This window comes from Eptatretus burgeri, chromosome 10 (genome assembly GCF_056783735.1).
Source record: "Eptatretus burgeri isolate ZD-2024b chromosome 10, Ebu_testis_v1, whole genome shotgun sequence".
Classification (NCBI taxonomy): domain Eukaryota; kingdom Metazoa; phylum Chordata; class Myxini; order Myxiniformes; family Myxinidae; genus Eptatretus; species Eptatretus burgeri.
The window spans coordinates 81,318,568-81,332,566 of NC_140970.1; the positions used below are offsets into that span (position 1 = coordinate 81,318,568).

Consider the following 13,999-nt stretch of genomic DNA (forward strand, 5'->3'; position numbering starts at 1 on the left):
GGAAGAAAAAATCGATTCGTTGTCGTTTTCTACTGAGGACAGTTTCACGACACAACTACTACACTGAGGACAGTTTCACGACACAACTACTACACCGAGGACAGTTTCACGACACAACTACTACACCGAGGACAGTTTCACGACACAACTACTACACCGAGGACAGTTTCACGACACAACTACTACACTGAGGACAGTTTCACGACACAACTACTACACTGAGGACAGTTTCACGACACAACTACTACACTGAGGACAGTTTCACGACACAACTACTACACTGAGGACAGTTTCACGACACAACTACTACACCGAGGACAGTTTCATGACCCAACTACTACACTGAAGACAGTTTCACGACACAACTACTACACTGAGGACAGTTTCACGACACAACTACTACACCGAGGACAGTTTCACGACACAACTACTACACCGAGGACAGTTTCACGACACAACTACTACACTGAGGACAGTTTCACGACACAACTACTACACCGAGGACAGTTTCACGACACAACTACTACACCGAGGACAGTTTCACGACACAACTACTACACCGAGGACAGTTTCACGACACAACTACTACACCGAGGACAGTTTCACGACCCGACGACTACACTGAGGACAGTTACCACACATGCAATGTTTGAATGGCGGACTGTACCGGACTCCTGGCACAAGCACAACCCGATCAGGTGTGGTCACGGGTCGAACACAGGTGAACAACTTCGATCAACACGAAATCAATTATCCGATGAAGTTTCTGGTTGTTGTTGTTGTTGTTGTTGTTGTTGTTGTTGTTGTTGTTGTTGTTGTTGTTGTTGTTGTTGTTGTTGTTGTTGTTGTTGTTGTTGTTGTTGTTGTTGTTGTTGTTGTTGTTGTTCGACGTTTCTGTAATCGTAATGAGAAGGGCCAAGTGGATCACATTGAAAAATTGTCCTCCTTCTTCTTCCTCATTTTTCCCTCCGAATTTTGCGTTTAAAATTTCAAGTCTCATTTCCTGTGCCACGACCAGTGATCTCCACACAAATTGGATTGGCTGTATTAAAAACGGCTGAATGCTGAAGTTCAATGGGACGCCATGTTGAGACCCCCAAAAGAAGCGACCACACGCATTCTTTTGACCGAGGGTTCCGTGTTTATGCTGCGTACGTAATAACCGTGATACTAATACGAATGACATCGTCATAGAATAAAATACCGGTTAAAATTTTAGCCGCTTTCAGTTTTCATGTAAAATTCCCTGAAGCATTATCATGGAGTATTGTACTCCATATAGAGGGATGATGTCAATTAACGCAAATTGCACCTTTTTGTTTCTTTTATCTGCGTACGTAATATAATAGTGATGCTAATACGAATCACACCGTCATGGATCACAATACCGCCTAACATTTAAACCGCTTTTAACGCAAACTTCCTTTCACCATTATATTGATGCGAGCGTACTTTTTTGGTACTTGTAATTCCGCACAGATTTGTTTTTTTTCATCACATTCATTCATTAAATCAGGAAATACTTTGTGATTTTCTTTCCCGATCTCGACGTCGACTTCCGGTGCCCGTGCTTGGATTTTGATTCGTGTTTTTTTGAGAAAGGAAACTCATCGATATATTTGGTACTTTCCAATATTTGCAACCAATCGTATAAATGCATATTATATTAAATAAGAACAGAGTTCAATTTGTTCGACCACATTATTAGCGTGGAACGACAATAATCAAACAAGTATTGAACAGGTTGAAACGCCCACAACATCCCTGGCTCCGGCTCAGGCTGCGCATGCGCACTGGCACAGGGGACCGTCGATATGTAGAATTACCGTAAAGTACAATGTTCTCTATCTCCCTCCGAGTCTTTATTATGTTAATAGATAAAGGCTGAGAAAATATTAAGTTTAATGAATGAACAAAAGTTGATATCGCCCATCGTGTGACTATTCCATGGAGTAGTCCTTGTGCCAGGCAGGCACGCTGGTCGCTCTGGTGGATCGGCGTTGACCTATCGCTGGTGCTGGTGGTGTCACATCGGGCCCCAGTGGGGATGGGGCTCTCGGGGTTTCAGGGGCCGATGGTGGCGTCTGAAGGATCGCGCGCCTCGGTGTGCCTCGTCCTGGTGCTGCTGGCGTGTCTGAAACGGGTGTCGTCTTGCGCCGTGGTGTGCATACTGACGTCAGTGCCGGCGTGGGCCCCGTTGGCGTCGCAGATGTCACGGGTTCGCTGTCGAGGTCAGGCAGTTGCGGTGTTACAACGGGTGCAGGTACAGTGATGCGGGTTGCTAGATCATCATAGATAGACCGGGGTGGCAGCTGGTCATTGCGAACTGGGCTAAACTTGCGCAGGAATTTCCTGTTCCGAAGTGTGACTCTGCCCGAGCCGTCGATCTTGATCACGTATTGGTCGTGTTGGCGTACCTCCACGATACTGCCTGTCTTGTCCCATTTTTTTGGGTGGAATCCTGTCTGGTTCTGTACGCGGACTAGGTCCCCTACAGCAAGTGGCGGAAGACGTTTGGTGTGTTCTGCCCAGGTGTCGGCTGTGCGGATATGACGTTTGCGGAGGGCCTCCTCCCTCGCTTTCAGGGTCTCATGCCAAGTGTCGTGCGGTCTGTACTTCCCGGGGATAATTGGGATGAAATCGCGTATCGGGCGGCCGAAGACACACATTGCCGGGGAGATCTTCGTGTCAGGGTCAGGTGTGTTACGATATTGTAGTATCGCTCTCTGCACAGCGTCAGTGTCAAGTTCTCCCTGCGGGCTGGTGTTGTCCGTGATAAGTCGTTTCATTGTCTTAACTCCAATCTCCGCGCGACAGTTGCTGTGAGGGAAGGCCACCGATGACAAGCGGTGGTGTACGCCCCATCTGTGCAGGAATGACCTGGTCTCGGTGGAGGTGAACTCCGGTCCCCCATCCGACGCGAGCTCTTCTAGTGTCCCGTATGTCACGAAGACGCGACGTAAGTGGTTTATGAGTCCGGCGGCGCCACCCGTCGACTTTGAGATGATCGGCCAGTTCGAGTATCTGTCCACTGTCACAAGGTAGTGTGCACCCCTGTGTACAAAGAAGTCCGAGCACACTGCCTGAAAGGGGTAAACGACCGGAATAGGTGGAGTTGGTGGCGCTCCAGGCTCTGATGGTGCCATCCGGTGGCAGTGTTCGCAGTTTTTCCGAGTGGCGCTGATGTCGGCCGACATGCCTGGCCAGAATACAGAGGATTCTGCGCGGGCGGTCATCATTGATACGCCCTGGTGGGCAGCGTGTAGGGCGCTCAGCACATCGCCGCGGAGTGAGGGTGGTATGACTACTCGGTCCTTGTATAGGATCACTCCATCTGTCGATGTAATGTTCTCGCGGTACTGGTGATAGTCGCGAATTGTCTCTGGCATCTCGATTTTTGAGTCGGGGATGCCGTTCATTGTCATTCCCTCCAATATGTGCATATCGCCATCGCTGCTGGTGGCTTCCCTGACGCGATCCCATGTTACTGATCGCAATGATTCGAGGCCCGCGGCACACCATGCCAGGTTGTCCTCGACGTCGTCGTCATACTCCGGCTCAGTTTGGCGTAGGAGGGACAGGACGTCGGTGTGCGTGCTTGGTTGGAGGTGGGTCGCTATGGTGGCATTGTCATCTGGAAGGTTCATGAGTGGAGGTCGCGTGGTGCCAACTGGCCTGCGCGACATGGCATCTGCCGCCTTGTTCTTCATTCCCGGGATATGTATGATGCGGAAGCGATAACGCAGGGTCTTCTCCTTGAGGTTCCTGAGGCGGGGGTTGGGTATGTCGTCAAGTGCTCTGTCCGAAAGGAGTTTCAGCAGTGGTTTGTGGTCTACCGCAACGATCAGGTTCTCGCAGCCCAGTACGAAGTAGCGCGCTTTGTCCAAGGCGTCCGCGACTGCGAGAGCCTCGCCCTCTATGGGCGCGTGTATCTGGATTCTGCCGCGTGTGTAAATCTGCTGCCGACCAGGGTTATTTTCCATCCATCAGTGCAGCAGAATGGTCTAACTGGCACGCATCGGCAGTGCTTTTGAAGCAACCAGAATCCGATTCCCTCCTTCGACCAGTCCGTGGCGATGCATGTTGGCTTAGTTTTGTCAAATATGCGGACACCGTGTTCGATTTCTTGTACGATCACGTCTTTCGACTCGCGGAATATGTCCTCTAACTCCATGGACCACTGGAAGCGTTCTCCACTTTTCAGGAGCTTCCGGAATGGCTGCATTCGTTCGGCCATACTAAAGGCGTATGCCACCTGGTTGACAAGCCCGAACCACGATCTGACGTCGGTGATGTTACGCGGTTGTGGGAAATCGTGGATTGCTTCCAGGTAGCGGCTGCACGGTCGCACGTCGGTCATGGTGATGGTGAAGCCCGCGAAGTCCACCGTGGGTGCGCTGAAGACAAACTTCTCCGGGTTGAGGATGATTCCATTCCGGCCGCATATATCCAGCCATTGGACCGCCTGGAAGTAGCTCCCCTCAATCGTGTCTGACCATAGGAGCGTGTCATCTACGCACTTGGTCTTGTTACCAATGTCCGCGACGATCTCATCGTATCGTCGTGAGTAACCGTCCCCCGATGCCATATACCCTTGTGGGGCAGATAGGTACCGGTAGCGCCCCCATGGAGTGATGAAGGTCGTCTTGTGGCGGTCGTCCTCGTGTAGGCGGACGCTATGGTAACCGTTCCATGCGTCGAATACTGTCTTGCGCTTCCCGTTAGGTACGCGTCTCGCCTGGTGGAACGGGGATTGGGTGTGGTGGGTCTCGCGGAACGCATGCTTGTTCAAGGCCTGAAAGTCGACGGTGCGTCGCGGCTTGCCATTCTTTTTCGCGCAAATTACCATGCGGTGACACCATGTCACCGGCGTGCCGACGGGTACTTCCTCCAACACGCCGAGCCGAACGTCCTGGTCGAAGCCTGCTTTTACCTCATCTTGCCAATGTATGGCCACGGAGATGGGAGTGTGATGGGCAACCGGTGTTGCGTTCTCACTGAGCATAAGACGTAGTGGCGGGCCGGTCATTCTCGGTAGTGGCTGGTGTGGGCACGTGTTGAATGTGCTCTGAGCATACATCCTGAGTAAATGTGACTGTAGTGCCTCTCTGTTGGCCTCGGTCGCTGGCATGGGGAGTGCGGTCGGCTTGGTCGGCGGCTCCGCGCGTCGCGGGCAGTCGCACAATTCCGAGGTCGTCAGATTCACCTCTCCGAGTGTCGGGAATCTGTCCGAGATCATTCCCAGGTCCATGCAGGCCGCGCGGGAGAGGAATATGCGGTCTGAAGAGTCCGTCACATACGCGATTTGGCACGTCTCCAATCTCCGAGCGTCGTCACTGTTACCGGCGAATCTCACTACCACGGCTCCGAGGATACGAATTCCTCTGTTGTTTGCGGCCTTCATGGTCATGGATACAGGTATGAGGTCCTCGGTACTCAGGCCCATTTGTTGGACGACTTTAATGCCGATCAGGCAGCTCTGGCACCCCGTGTCTGCCATAGCGGGTAGGGTTACCGCGCGAGTGTGTTTCAGGAGGTTAAAACCCAGCGCTTTGTAATCCTCGCGCTTGTTGGTGAGAGTGAGGTTGACGTATGGCTGCGGGTCGGATATGCGTTTCATCCACTTATCGCACATATCATCGTACAGGTGGTGAGCGAGGGGAAGCGTGCGCATTTCGTCCTCTGTGCTGGCCATGGTGACCGTGCATAGCTCGACGAAGGCCGCCGTCTGCTCGTCGTACATCCCGTCGGTCTCCTTAGATGGGGGTCTTGCCGATCGGCCGCCCAGGCACGCCTTGTCGAGGTGATTCTGGCGGTCACACTTCCGGCACTTTTTACCGTATCCGGGGCACTCGGCGCGTCTGGCGCGCCATTGAGGCGTTTTGCCGTGGCCCACCTCGCCGCAGTAGATGCATACTCCTTCGGGCTTGGCCTTCCGTTTTTCCGGCCTGGCTCCTACTTTGGCGCGGACGTCCTGTCGCTTTCCCCGCCGATACGAACTACTGATCGCGTCCGTGCTCTGAGTGTCAAGCAGGCGCGATGCCGAGCGTTTTCCAGACTCTTTGGCCTCGATATACTCTATCATGTCCTTTAATGGCATGTCCTGGTTCTTCTCACCGAGTAGGTCAAGTTGTATTGCTTGGTCCGCGATGCCACGGGCAACCACGTTGCGCAATATCTCTTCGGTGAAGTCGTTGACCTGATCGCACCCCGCCTTGGTGCACTTCATTTCATACTTGCACGTGTCCGCCTGCCCCTTGATGCGGGCGTGGAATGACCGGACGGGCTCCTCGTGTCCCTGCCGCATGTTAGACAGGGCCACTCGAGCTACCATCGTGTTCTCCGTCCGGACGGCGAGCGCCTTCATGGCGGCGAGGACGTCTTCTTCATCGCTGCCCACGAGGCTCCGACCCGCCGCGCGAGTGAGGTCCTTTCTCAGCTCCTCCTCACAGCACTCCAGTAGCTGCGCGACTATGTCAGGTCCGACAAGCTTAGTACCTGTTTTGTATTCGCCCCAGCGGGTTATGAAGTACGACCAGGCCTCGCCCGTTCCGGCCAGTGCTATGGAGGGACGCTTGAGTTTCTCCACCTTGGCATTCGAGCTCGCCGCCCTGGGGGCGGCGACGTGCACAGTGGCGTGTATACTCAACATGGCGGCCACCACTGCCGCCTCTGCGTGTGTAGCCATATAGTCACAACCCTCGATCGGGCACTCTGCTTCCACCGGCGCCATAGGAACAGCTATTCTGGAGTAAACGTTCTATTTTCGGTGATGCACACGTGTGTACAGTGTCCTGGGGGCGAAGATTGGGTACAGTACCCAAGAAATCCAAACTCACTGTCGACGTTCTCGTGGTCCGTTTTCACCCAGTCGTGTCCTCCTCAGCACCGACGATCTTTACTCGACTGCATCAAGTTGTTTGATTATAAATAAGAACAGAGTTCAATTTGTTCGACCACTTTATTAGCGTGGAACGACAATAATCAAACAAGTATTGAACAGGTTGAAACACCCACAACATCCCTGGCTCCGGGTCAGGCTGCGCATGCGCACTGGCCCAGGGGACCGTCGATATGTAGAAGTACCGTAAAGTACAATGTTCTCTATATATTGTATAATGTTTTCATTTTGACGAAGCACGTCCTTGTTAGCACTGTAATTTTACCTCAGTGATGGTGATGGTGATGATGATGGTGACGGTGATGGTTATGGTGGTGATGGTGATGGTGGTGATGGTGATGGTGGTGGTGGTGATGGTGATAATGATGGTGATGGTGGTGGTGATGGTGATGATGGTGGTGATGGTGATGATGATGGTGATGGTGGTTATGGTGGTGGTGGTGATGGTGATGGTGATGGTGATGGTGATGGTGATGGTGATGGTGATGATGATGGTGATGATGGTGATACATTGCTTGTTTGTTTAACAGTGCCTTGCAGTTTACAAATATTCCAGTGAATGGGCCGTTGTGAGGCATGCTCAGCGATCGAGACTTGGAGTCCTTGGCCTGCCAATCCCTGGGCCTGAACACAGTACGAGCTGGAAGGCGTGCGGCTAAAGCTGCTTGGGATGCTGTTGCCGTGGAAGTCGGTTTGCGGCCAGGTTTTCTCTATGATCGCTCCTCGGTGGAGCCAAAAGGCCTGTTAACGTTCCTCAGCCGGCTGCGAGCTTCTGGTCTATTGCGTGGACCATCACTTACACTTTTGGACCTTCAAGGGCATTTGATAGTGGCCAACCCGTCGGCTACCGTGACCCACCTGTCAGAAGGCCGCTGGGTTCTCGTCGATGCGTCTCCATCCCTCACTGAACCACAGATTGCCAAAGCAGAGGCCATGGCGGAATCATTGCACATCGCCCAGACTTTGGCTGCTGCAATAGTTGCAGCACCTGCCCCTGGACCCACTGAACCTGTGTTGATAGAACCTGAAACGAAAGGTTGGAACCTCGCGACAGCGTTTGGTCTTTTGCTGGGTTACCCGGTGGTTTATTGGAGTAAGGCCGAGGCAGGTCAAGAAGGAGAAACGTGCCTCGCAAGTCAGCCTGTGAGGGTTTATCGTGCCTCTGCCTTCCACAAGAGGCTCAGTGGCTCTGCGGTGTGCCACGACATTTGCTCATTCAGCGTCCCAACTGTTGTGGGATCATCCACGACGTCGGTGTTAGCTCGATGGCAAGCCACCCTCCACCTGGATTTTGCTAGGCAATGCTGCTTTGAACATTTAAATGTGACTTCAGAAATGACTTGGTTGCCATCTGGTGGCCTGTAACTCACCGATTTTATTGGGTTTTGTTTTGTGTGTGCTGGGATAGCAAAGGGAGACGTCGGTTATTCTGTTTTGCAAACTCGACTCTTTACTTCTGCCATTGAAGATGGACGGAGATTATATACGAGGTCCGTCTAAAAAGTAACGGGACTGAGCCTGCTGTGTGCTCCACTTACACAACTTGAATGAGCAGGTTGCATCACAGTCTTTCACAACATTCCTGCAATATATATGACTGGTGATGGTTGACTGCGCTCATTGTGTGATTTTTTTTACAGGTCGTGCTTTACACGTTGTCTAGTCTGACTCGTTGCGCTATGAGACGTGAGCAGAGAGCCAATTGGAAGTTTCTTGCCAAGCTTGGCAAAACACCTTCCGGATCCTTCGCATTGCTGCAGGGAAGAAAGTCCGGCATCACCAAGACCAAAGAAAGCAAGGATGTCGAAGTCGAAGGTCAAGGTGATGCTCATCGCGTTTTTTTGACCTCAAGGGCATCGTCCACTTCGAGTTTCTACCACAGGGTCAAACAGTGAATCAATACGTGTACAAGGAGATCCTCCGGCGCCTCATGAGATCAGTCCGGGACAGGAGGAGGGATCTGGGGGATAACAACGCCTGGGTGCTTCACCATGACGACGCCCCTGCTCACAGTGCCCTGAGCATCAGACAGTTTTTGGGCGGAGAGAAATGTGCCAACTCTGGAGTAACCCCCGTATTCGCCAGACTTGGCCCCTTGTGATTTTTTCCTATTCCCCAAGCTCAAGGGGGTGATCAAGGGGACCCGATTTCCTGATGTGGAGGCCATCAAAAGGGCCGTGAGGACGGAGCTCTGGAGGATTCCAGAAGAAGCCTTACAAGGGGGTGCATTGATGCGTGGAAGAAGAGGATGGACAAGTGTGTGAGACTGGAGGGAAACTATTTTGAAGGGGACAAGCTGTGATTTCAATATATTTTTTGGAATAAAATTTCTGTGAAGTCAGTCCCGTTACTTTTTAGATGAACCTCGTATTCACAACTGTTTATGTGTCTGTGAGCAGATATCTTAAAAAGGTCATGGACCCATGCGTTGGGTAGGTGATTTGATTTTGGTTCGGGTCCGCATCCAGATCTGGCCTATCAGTGAGATACAAAACGTACCTGGCACAGGTATGTGCTCCACCGAGTGCCGTTCTAGTTTTGTTCCTGCTTCCTACCATTTCTGGTTTCATTGCACTCTTCCCTCCAGTACTTAAAGCAAATGGTACACCACTCTTAGCTTCACAAAATCTTTTCTATGTCCGTTAACCAAAACTTACCCAACCCTTTTACTGCAGGTTACTGTGAGTCAGCCTGTTGTTGAGGTAGTTGGCTTTCAGAGATCTTCAGGCCCTGATTTTGAGCCCCGATCATGCCATTAACAACAGGTGGGTTGATAGCTGTCATCCTTCCAAAGCCAGCAAAACTAGTATCAGCTTCCTGGAAAGAATGAGCCATTTGAGTGTCCTGTGGTGAGTTGGCCAGGAGTGTGGCCCCCAGCCAAGGACAAACTACCTCGGCAGCTCGATGCATTTGAAGGCACGAAAGGAGTGATTCTTTTTCTTACCGTGTTTCCTCCCCTCTATCTGTTGCTTATTTATTTATTGGGAGAGGGTGAGAGGTTGCTTCTAGTTGTGATATTAAAAAAAATGAAGTCGGACATTAAATTTCCATGTCAAGTCTTCACATCTGAAAGTCTTGAAATTCCATCACGTCAAATTGCTTTTGAACTGTCGAGTGTGGGTTCGATCTTCGACCTGAGTATAAACCACCACCTTGGTGGGCTTCACAGGCAAGAAGGTCATTGCACTAACATGTGCTGTCTGTTGCTTATATCAAGTATCCACTCAGGCTTGGGTATTATCCGTTGATTAGCACATGGTTTGAACAAATGGAATAAATAAGGCCGATTCCGTTTACCCTGGTCACCTTCGTCTTGTTCCGCATGTCGTCCGTGAAACCCCACCATGTATGTTATCCTTCAGAGGCAGTAAGCCAATGGGAACTTATCTATACATCTTTAACCTACAGATACAGCTACCATACCAGAGTTTCTCTATTTCAGCTCAATAATATGTGAACACTCAATCATCCCCAATCACCAGTTCCCCACCCCAACAACAAAATTATTATGTAACATGTACAACTACTTTTGACTTTGATGCCGATGATAAAATGCAGTTATAAATCACGTTTATATTTTAAAAAAATTGTGGCTTTTATTGAAATTGTGCTCTCAAAGACCTCCTTTTAAAAATATTATTTAAAGCTCATGGAGTGCCTGCATCAAATACATGAGACAACACCAGACTTTATTTCACACAAACAGCTGCTGTCCTTTGGGGGAAGTGGCATCAGTTCCCAGAGCATTGGGACTCAGAGATGCATCGTTTATGTTGTGATGTCACTTTTCTGTCCACACTCATGTGGGGCAATTATGCAGGAATTTACTCTTTTTCCATGGAGGATCAATCTAAGGGTGTTTGTCCATGCTCTGTCCTGTAAATGCCTCGTGTCAAGCAAGGAAGCAGCACATACCATGTTTCATCTTTATAGTAACTCGGCCTAGGTTGGAATCAAACGGCCAACTTTCCAGACTCAGCGATCACTCCAACAACTAGAATGGCACTCGGTAGAGCGTATACCTCTGCCAGGCTGAACAGTTTACGTTTTGGATTCCACTGATAAGCCGGACCTGAACCAAAATCTAATCGGCTTGTTCTTGCCACTTAACTAACTCATCCACCAAGTTGTCACAACTTGACCACAACGTTTTCAAATATTTTGCTATATATCGTTTTGGTGATTGATGAATGCGTGCTGTCCCGCAGACGAACATTCAACGGGTGTCCCATATGCCAGCATTAGTTGGAGCACGTTAAAAATCCCATGGTGTTCTTCGTGAAGAGTAAGCGAGCTGTTCCCAGCACCCTAGCCAAATTAAAATTTCCTACCTAAACTAGTCCAATGTCAGGCCTGAGCAGCGGGTTCGTGAAGACTCGGGCCAATCTTCCCCCGGCCAACCCCACCAGGAAAGGTGGGTTAATAACGGCCGTTAAAAGAAGCAGCACAATACAATATATCATTTTTGGCTGCATTTCTCAATGGTGAAGAATCATTTTGAGAATTAAAAAAAAATAAACTTTCTGACCCAGATCTTCACCAAAATCTAATCATTTGTCCTTGTCACACACTCAACCTGTCCATCGAGTTTCATCCAAATCCATCCACAACTTTTTTTATATATCCTGCTCACAGACAGATGGGTGGAAACGTAACATCCATCCAGCTTCGGTGGTAATTATGCCACTTGCACGGAGTTTGCTGTTGATAGAGCTATAAACGGAAAAGAATATGCAATGGTGGATTTTTATTTTGATGCCAAAGCAGGCCAGGAGTGTGATGAGCTGATGTTTGACTACATTCAAATATACCATCAGAGATGGGGAATCCCTGCCATTGAATGAAAAAGGTCATACATAGGGAGGCCAGATAATGAGGGAGGTGAATTGGAAACAAGACACCATTTGGTCATCATCTCGAAAAAGTTCCCCAGGGGTGAGGAACGTAGTAACCAAAAACAATTGAAATCAGATAAGCGGTTTTCCATTTATTACAAAAAACATTTTTTTCAAGATGGCCGCCCCAATCGGCCATCTTGGATCCGGCCATGCCCAAAATCAATAGGGTTCTTCCTTTTCAGGTGGTACATGTGTGACCCAAATTTCAAATCGATATGGTGAACAGTTTATGAGTTATTGCACTCACAGCTATAAATGTTGACGCCCGGACGGACGGACGGACGACCTGGATGACAACAATATCCCCCTTCCGCCACGCGACGGGGGATAAAAATTGTTTGCTGAAAAAGCACCTCGATAATCAACTCCCCCACCACCAAACAAAACCTGCCAAGCTAAAGTACTTTACGTTGTCATTATCAAAATGTACATTTTCGAGTTTCACTCAATTTTAAAAAGGAAAGAAACATCCAAAATCTTTTATACATAAATATTATACTTATATTCTTTGGATAAAAATTGTCATAAAACTTGTGCCATGTCAAGCTAATCAGCCCTTTTCATGCAGTCATCTGCATTCTCATCAGCCCTCTGTTCAAACATGCACGCAGTGTTTGTGAACCTGAAACCGCATCTTCAGCAAACATATAACCTGGCCATGTGAACCTGAAATCGCATCTTCAGCAAACATGATGCTGTCTGGCTGAAACAATTTGCAGCACAGTCCCCTTATAATCATTGCAAAAGATGCCTTTGTCTTTGTGCAATAGCAAAAGAAAAGTCAAACCTGCATTTCATTATGCTTGGTTGGTTTCAGGCCGAATGAGTCACTGAGATGTAAACTGGGCTATCTATTTATATATATATATATATATATATATATATATATATATATATATATATATATATATATATATATATACACAGAAAATATGTATACACAAGGAACTGGGATGCAATACGAGGACATTTGGCCCATCAAGCCTGCACAACATCTCCACCACATTAATTAAATCCAACAGTTTATCAACTTACATTCACTTAGGTAGAGGGGGTGAAGGAGTGTTGGGGAGGGGAGAAGGAGTGGGGATGAGAACAGTGGGGCAAGCACAGACATCACTGGGGTTCCCATCGTGTGCTGCCTTTTTGGCTGCTGGTTGCATCATTGGTTCAGGGCGTGGCTATGCCACTGATGCAAAAGAAAATGCTCCTATTACCAGTATACTGGTGCTCATTTCGCCGACCTCAGAAGGATGACAGGCTGAGTCAACCCCCTGATGTTAATTCAGTGGTAAACGGAACTCAAACTCAGGACCCTAGGATCCAAAGCCAACACCAGGCTTATCAATGGGGTGTTGTATACACTCAAGACTGACTGATGTACCATACTCTGTGTTTTGGGTGAGGAATGAACAAACAAAGACAGCACATTCACCTTTTAAGACACCCTCTCCCAGACATCACAATCATGACACAGGTATCCAATCACCCATCAATCCCTCAGCTACCTACCATTCCTGCCAATGTCCATGGACCCCTCTATCTGAAATGCTTCAAGGTACCTATCTACTGTTTCTGCTGCCACTACCTTTCCAGAGAGACTCTTCCATGCATTAACTACTGTGAGTGAAAGACCCCTGCCTTACTATCCTCCTAACTCTCCTCTTCTTTTCTCTAAGGCTGGTCCCTGGTCCTGTCACTGTCGATTATGCTGAATAATTCTTCTGCATTTATTTTGTCCATATGCTTCATTATCTTGAACATTTATATCAGATCCCTGTTTAATCACCTCCTTTATAATGGATAAAGTCCTGTCTCCTTCAATCCTCTTAGCTTAGTCCAGCTCGCCCCAGAATTAATCTCATCACTTTATGCTGTACTACGTCCTTCCTCAGATGTGGTGAACAAAATTGTACAAACTAAGTTCCAATACAATGTTAACATTACCTCTTGATTTATAATTTATCCCCCCTTCAATTGCAACCTAAAACCCTGTTAGTTTTACCATTAGCTGCCTGTCACTGTGCTGTCTGCTTTCCCTCCCTCTCCCCTCCCCTTCCCCCCATATGTATTACCACTCACAGATCCCTCTCGTGTGACACACTCCAAGACTGCCCCTTACTTTATTAGTTCACGAGTTAGTAAGTGACCACTATATTAGTTATGGGTGTGTGTCTGTCTGTCTGTCTGTCTGTCTGTC

The 13,999-nt window shown here is 48.9% G+C and overlaps 2 protein-coding genes across 7 annotated transcripts in view; one reads left to right on the forward strand and one right to left on the reverse strand.

Moving 5' to 3' along the window:
- Nucleotides 1-800, reverse strand: part of PRUNE1 (prune exopolyphosphatase 1) — a 44,493-nt gene extending 43,693 nt beyond the window's left edge. Inside the window, exon 1 of one of the 3 annotated variants that reach the window (XM_085899091.1) lies at nt 668-800. The gene's annotated coding sequence lies outside the window, so the exon portion shown is untranslated. The remainder of the gene's footprint in view (nt 1-667) is intronic. The other 2 variants (XM_085899092.1, XM_085899093.1) reach the window with 2 other exon arrangements.
- A 730-nt stretch (nt 801-1,530) lies between these two features.
- Nucleotides 1,531-11,540, forward strand: C10H1orf74 (chromosome 10 C1orf74 homolog). 4 transcript variants are annotated; one of them, XM_085899095.1, is made up of 2 exons: nt 1,531-1,622; nt 7,432-11,540. In XM_085899095.1, the coding sequence occupies exon 2, from the start codon at nt 7,478-7,480 to the stop codon at nt 8,264-8,266; it is 789 nt and encodes a 262-aa protein (XP_085755221.1). In that variant the 5' UTR covers nt 1,531-1,622; nt 7,432-7,477; the 3' UTR covers nt 8,267-11,540. The 4 variants fall into 4 exon arrangements, with proteins under 4 accessions (XP_085755221.1, XP_085755224.1, XP_085755225.1 ...); XM_085899098.1 differs by lacking the exon at nt 1,531-1,622 and adding an exon at nt 1,769-1,827; XM_085899099.1 differs by lacking the exon at nt 1,531-1,622 and adding an exon at nt 1,795-1,832.
- The last annotated feature ends 2,459 nt before the right edge of the window (nt 11,541-13,999 follow it).

Excerpts from the sequence above, each read along its gene's own strand:
- C10H1orf74 (XM_085899095.1), top strand. The coding sequence starts at position 7,478 with ATGCTCAGCGATCGAGACTTGGAGTCCTTGGCCTGCCAATCCCTGGGC.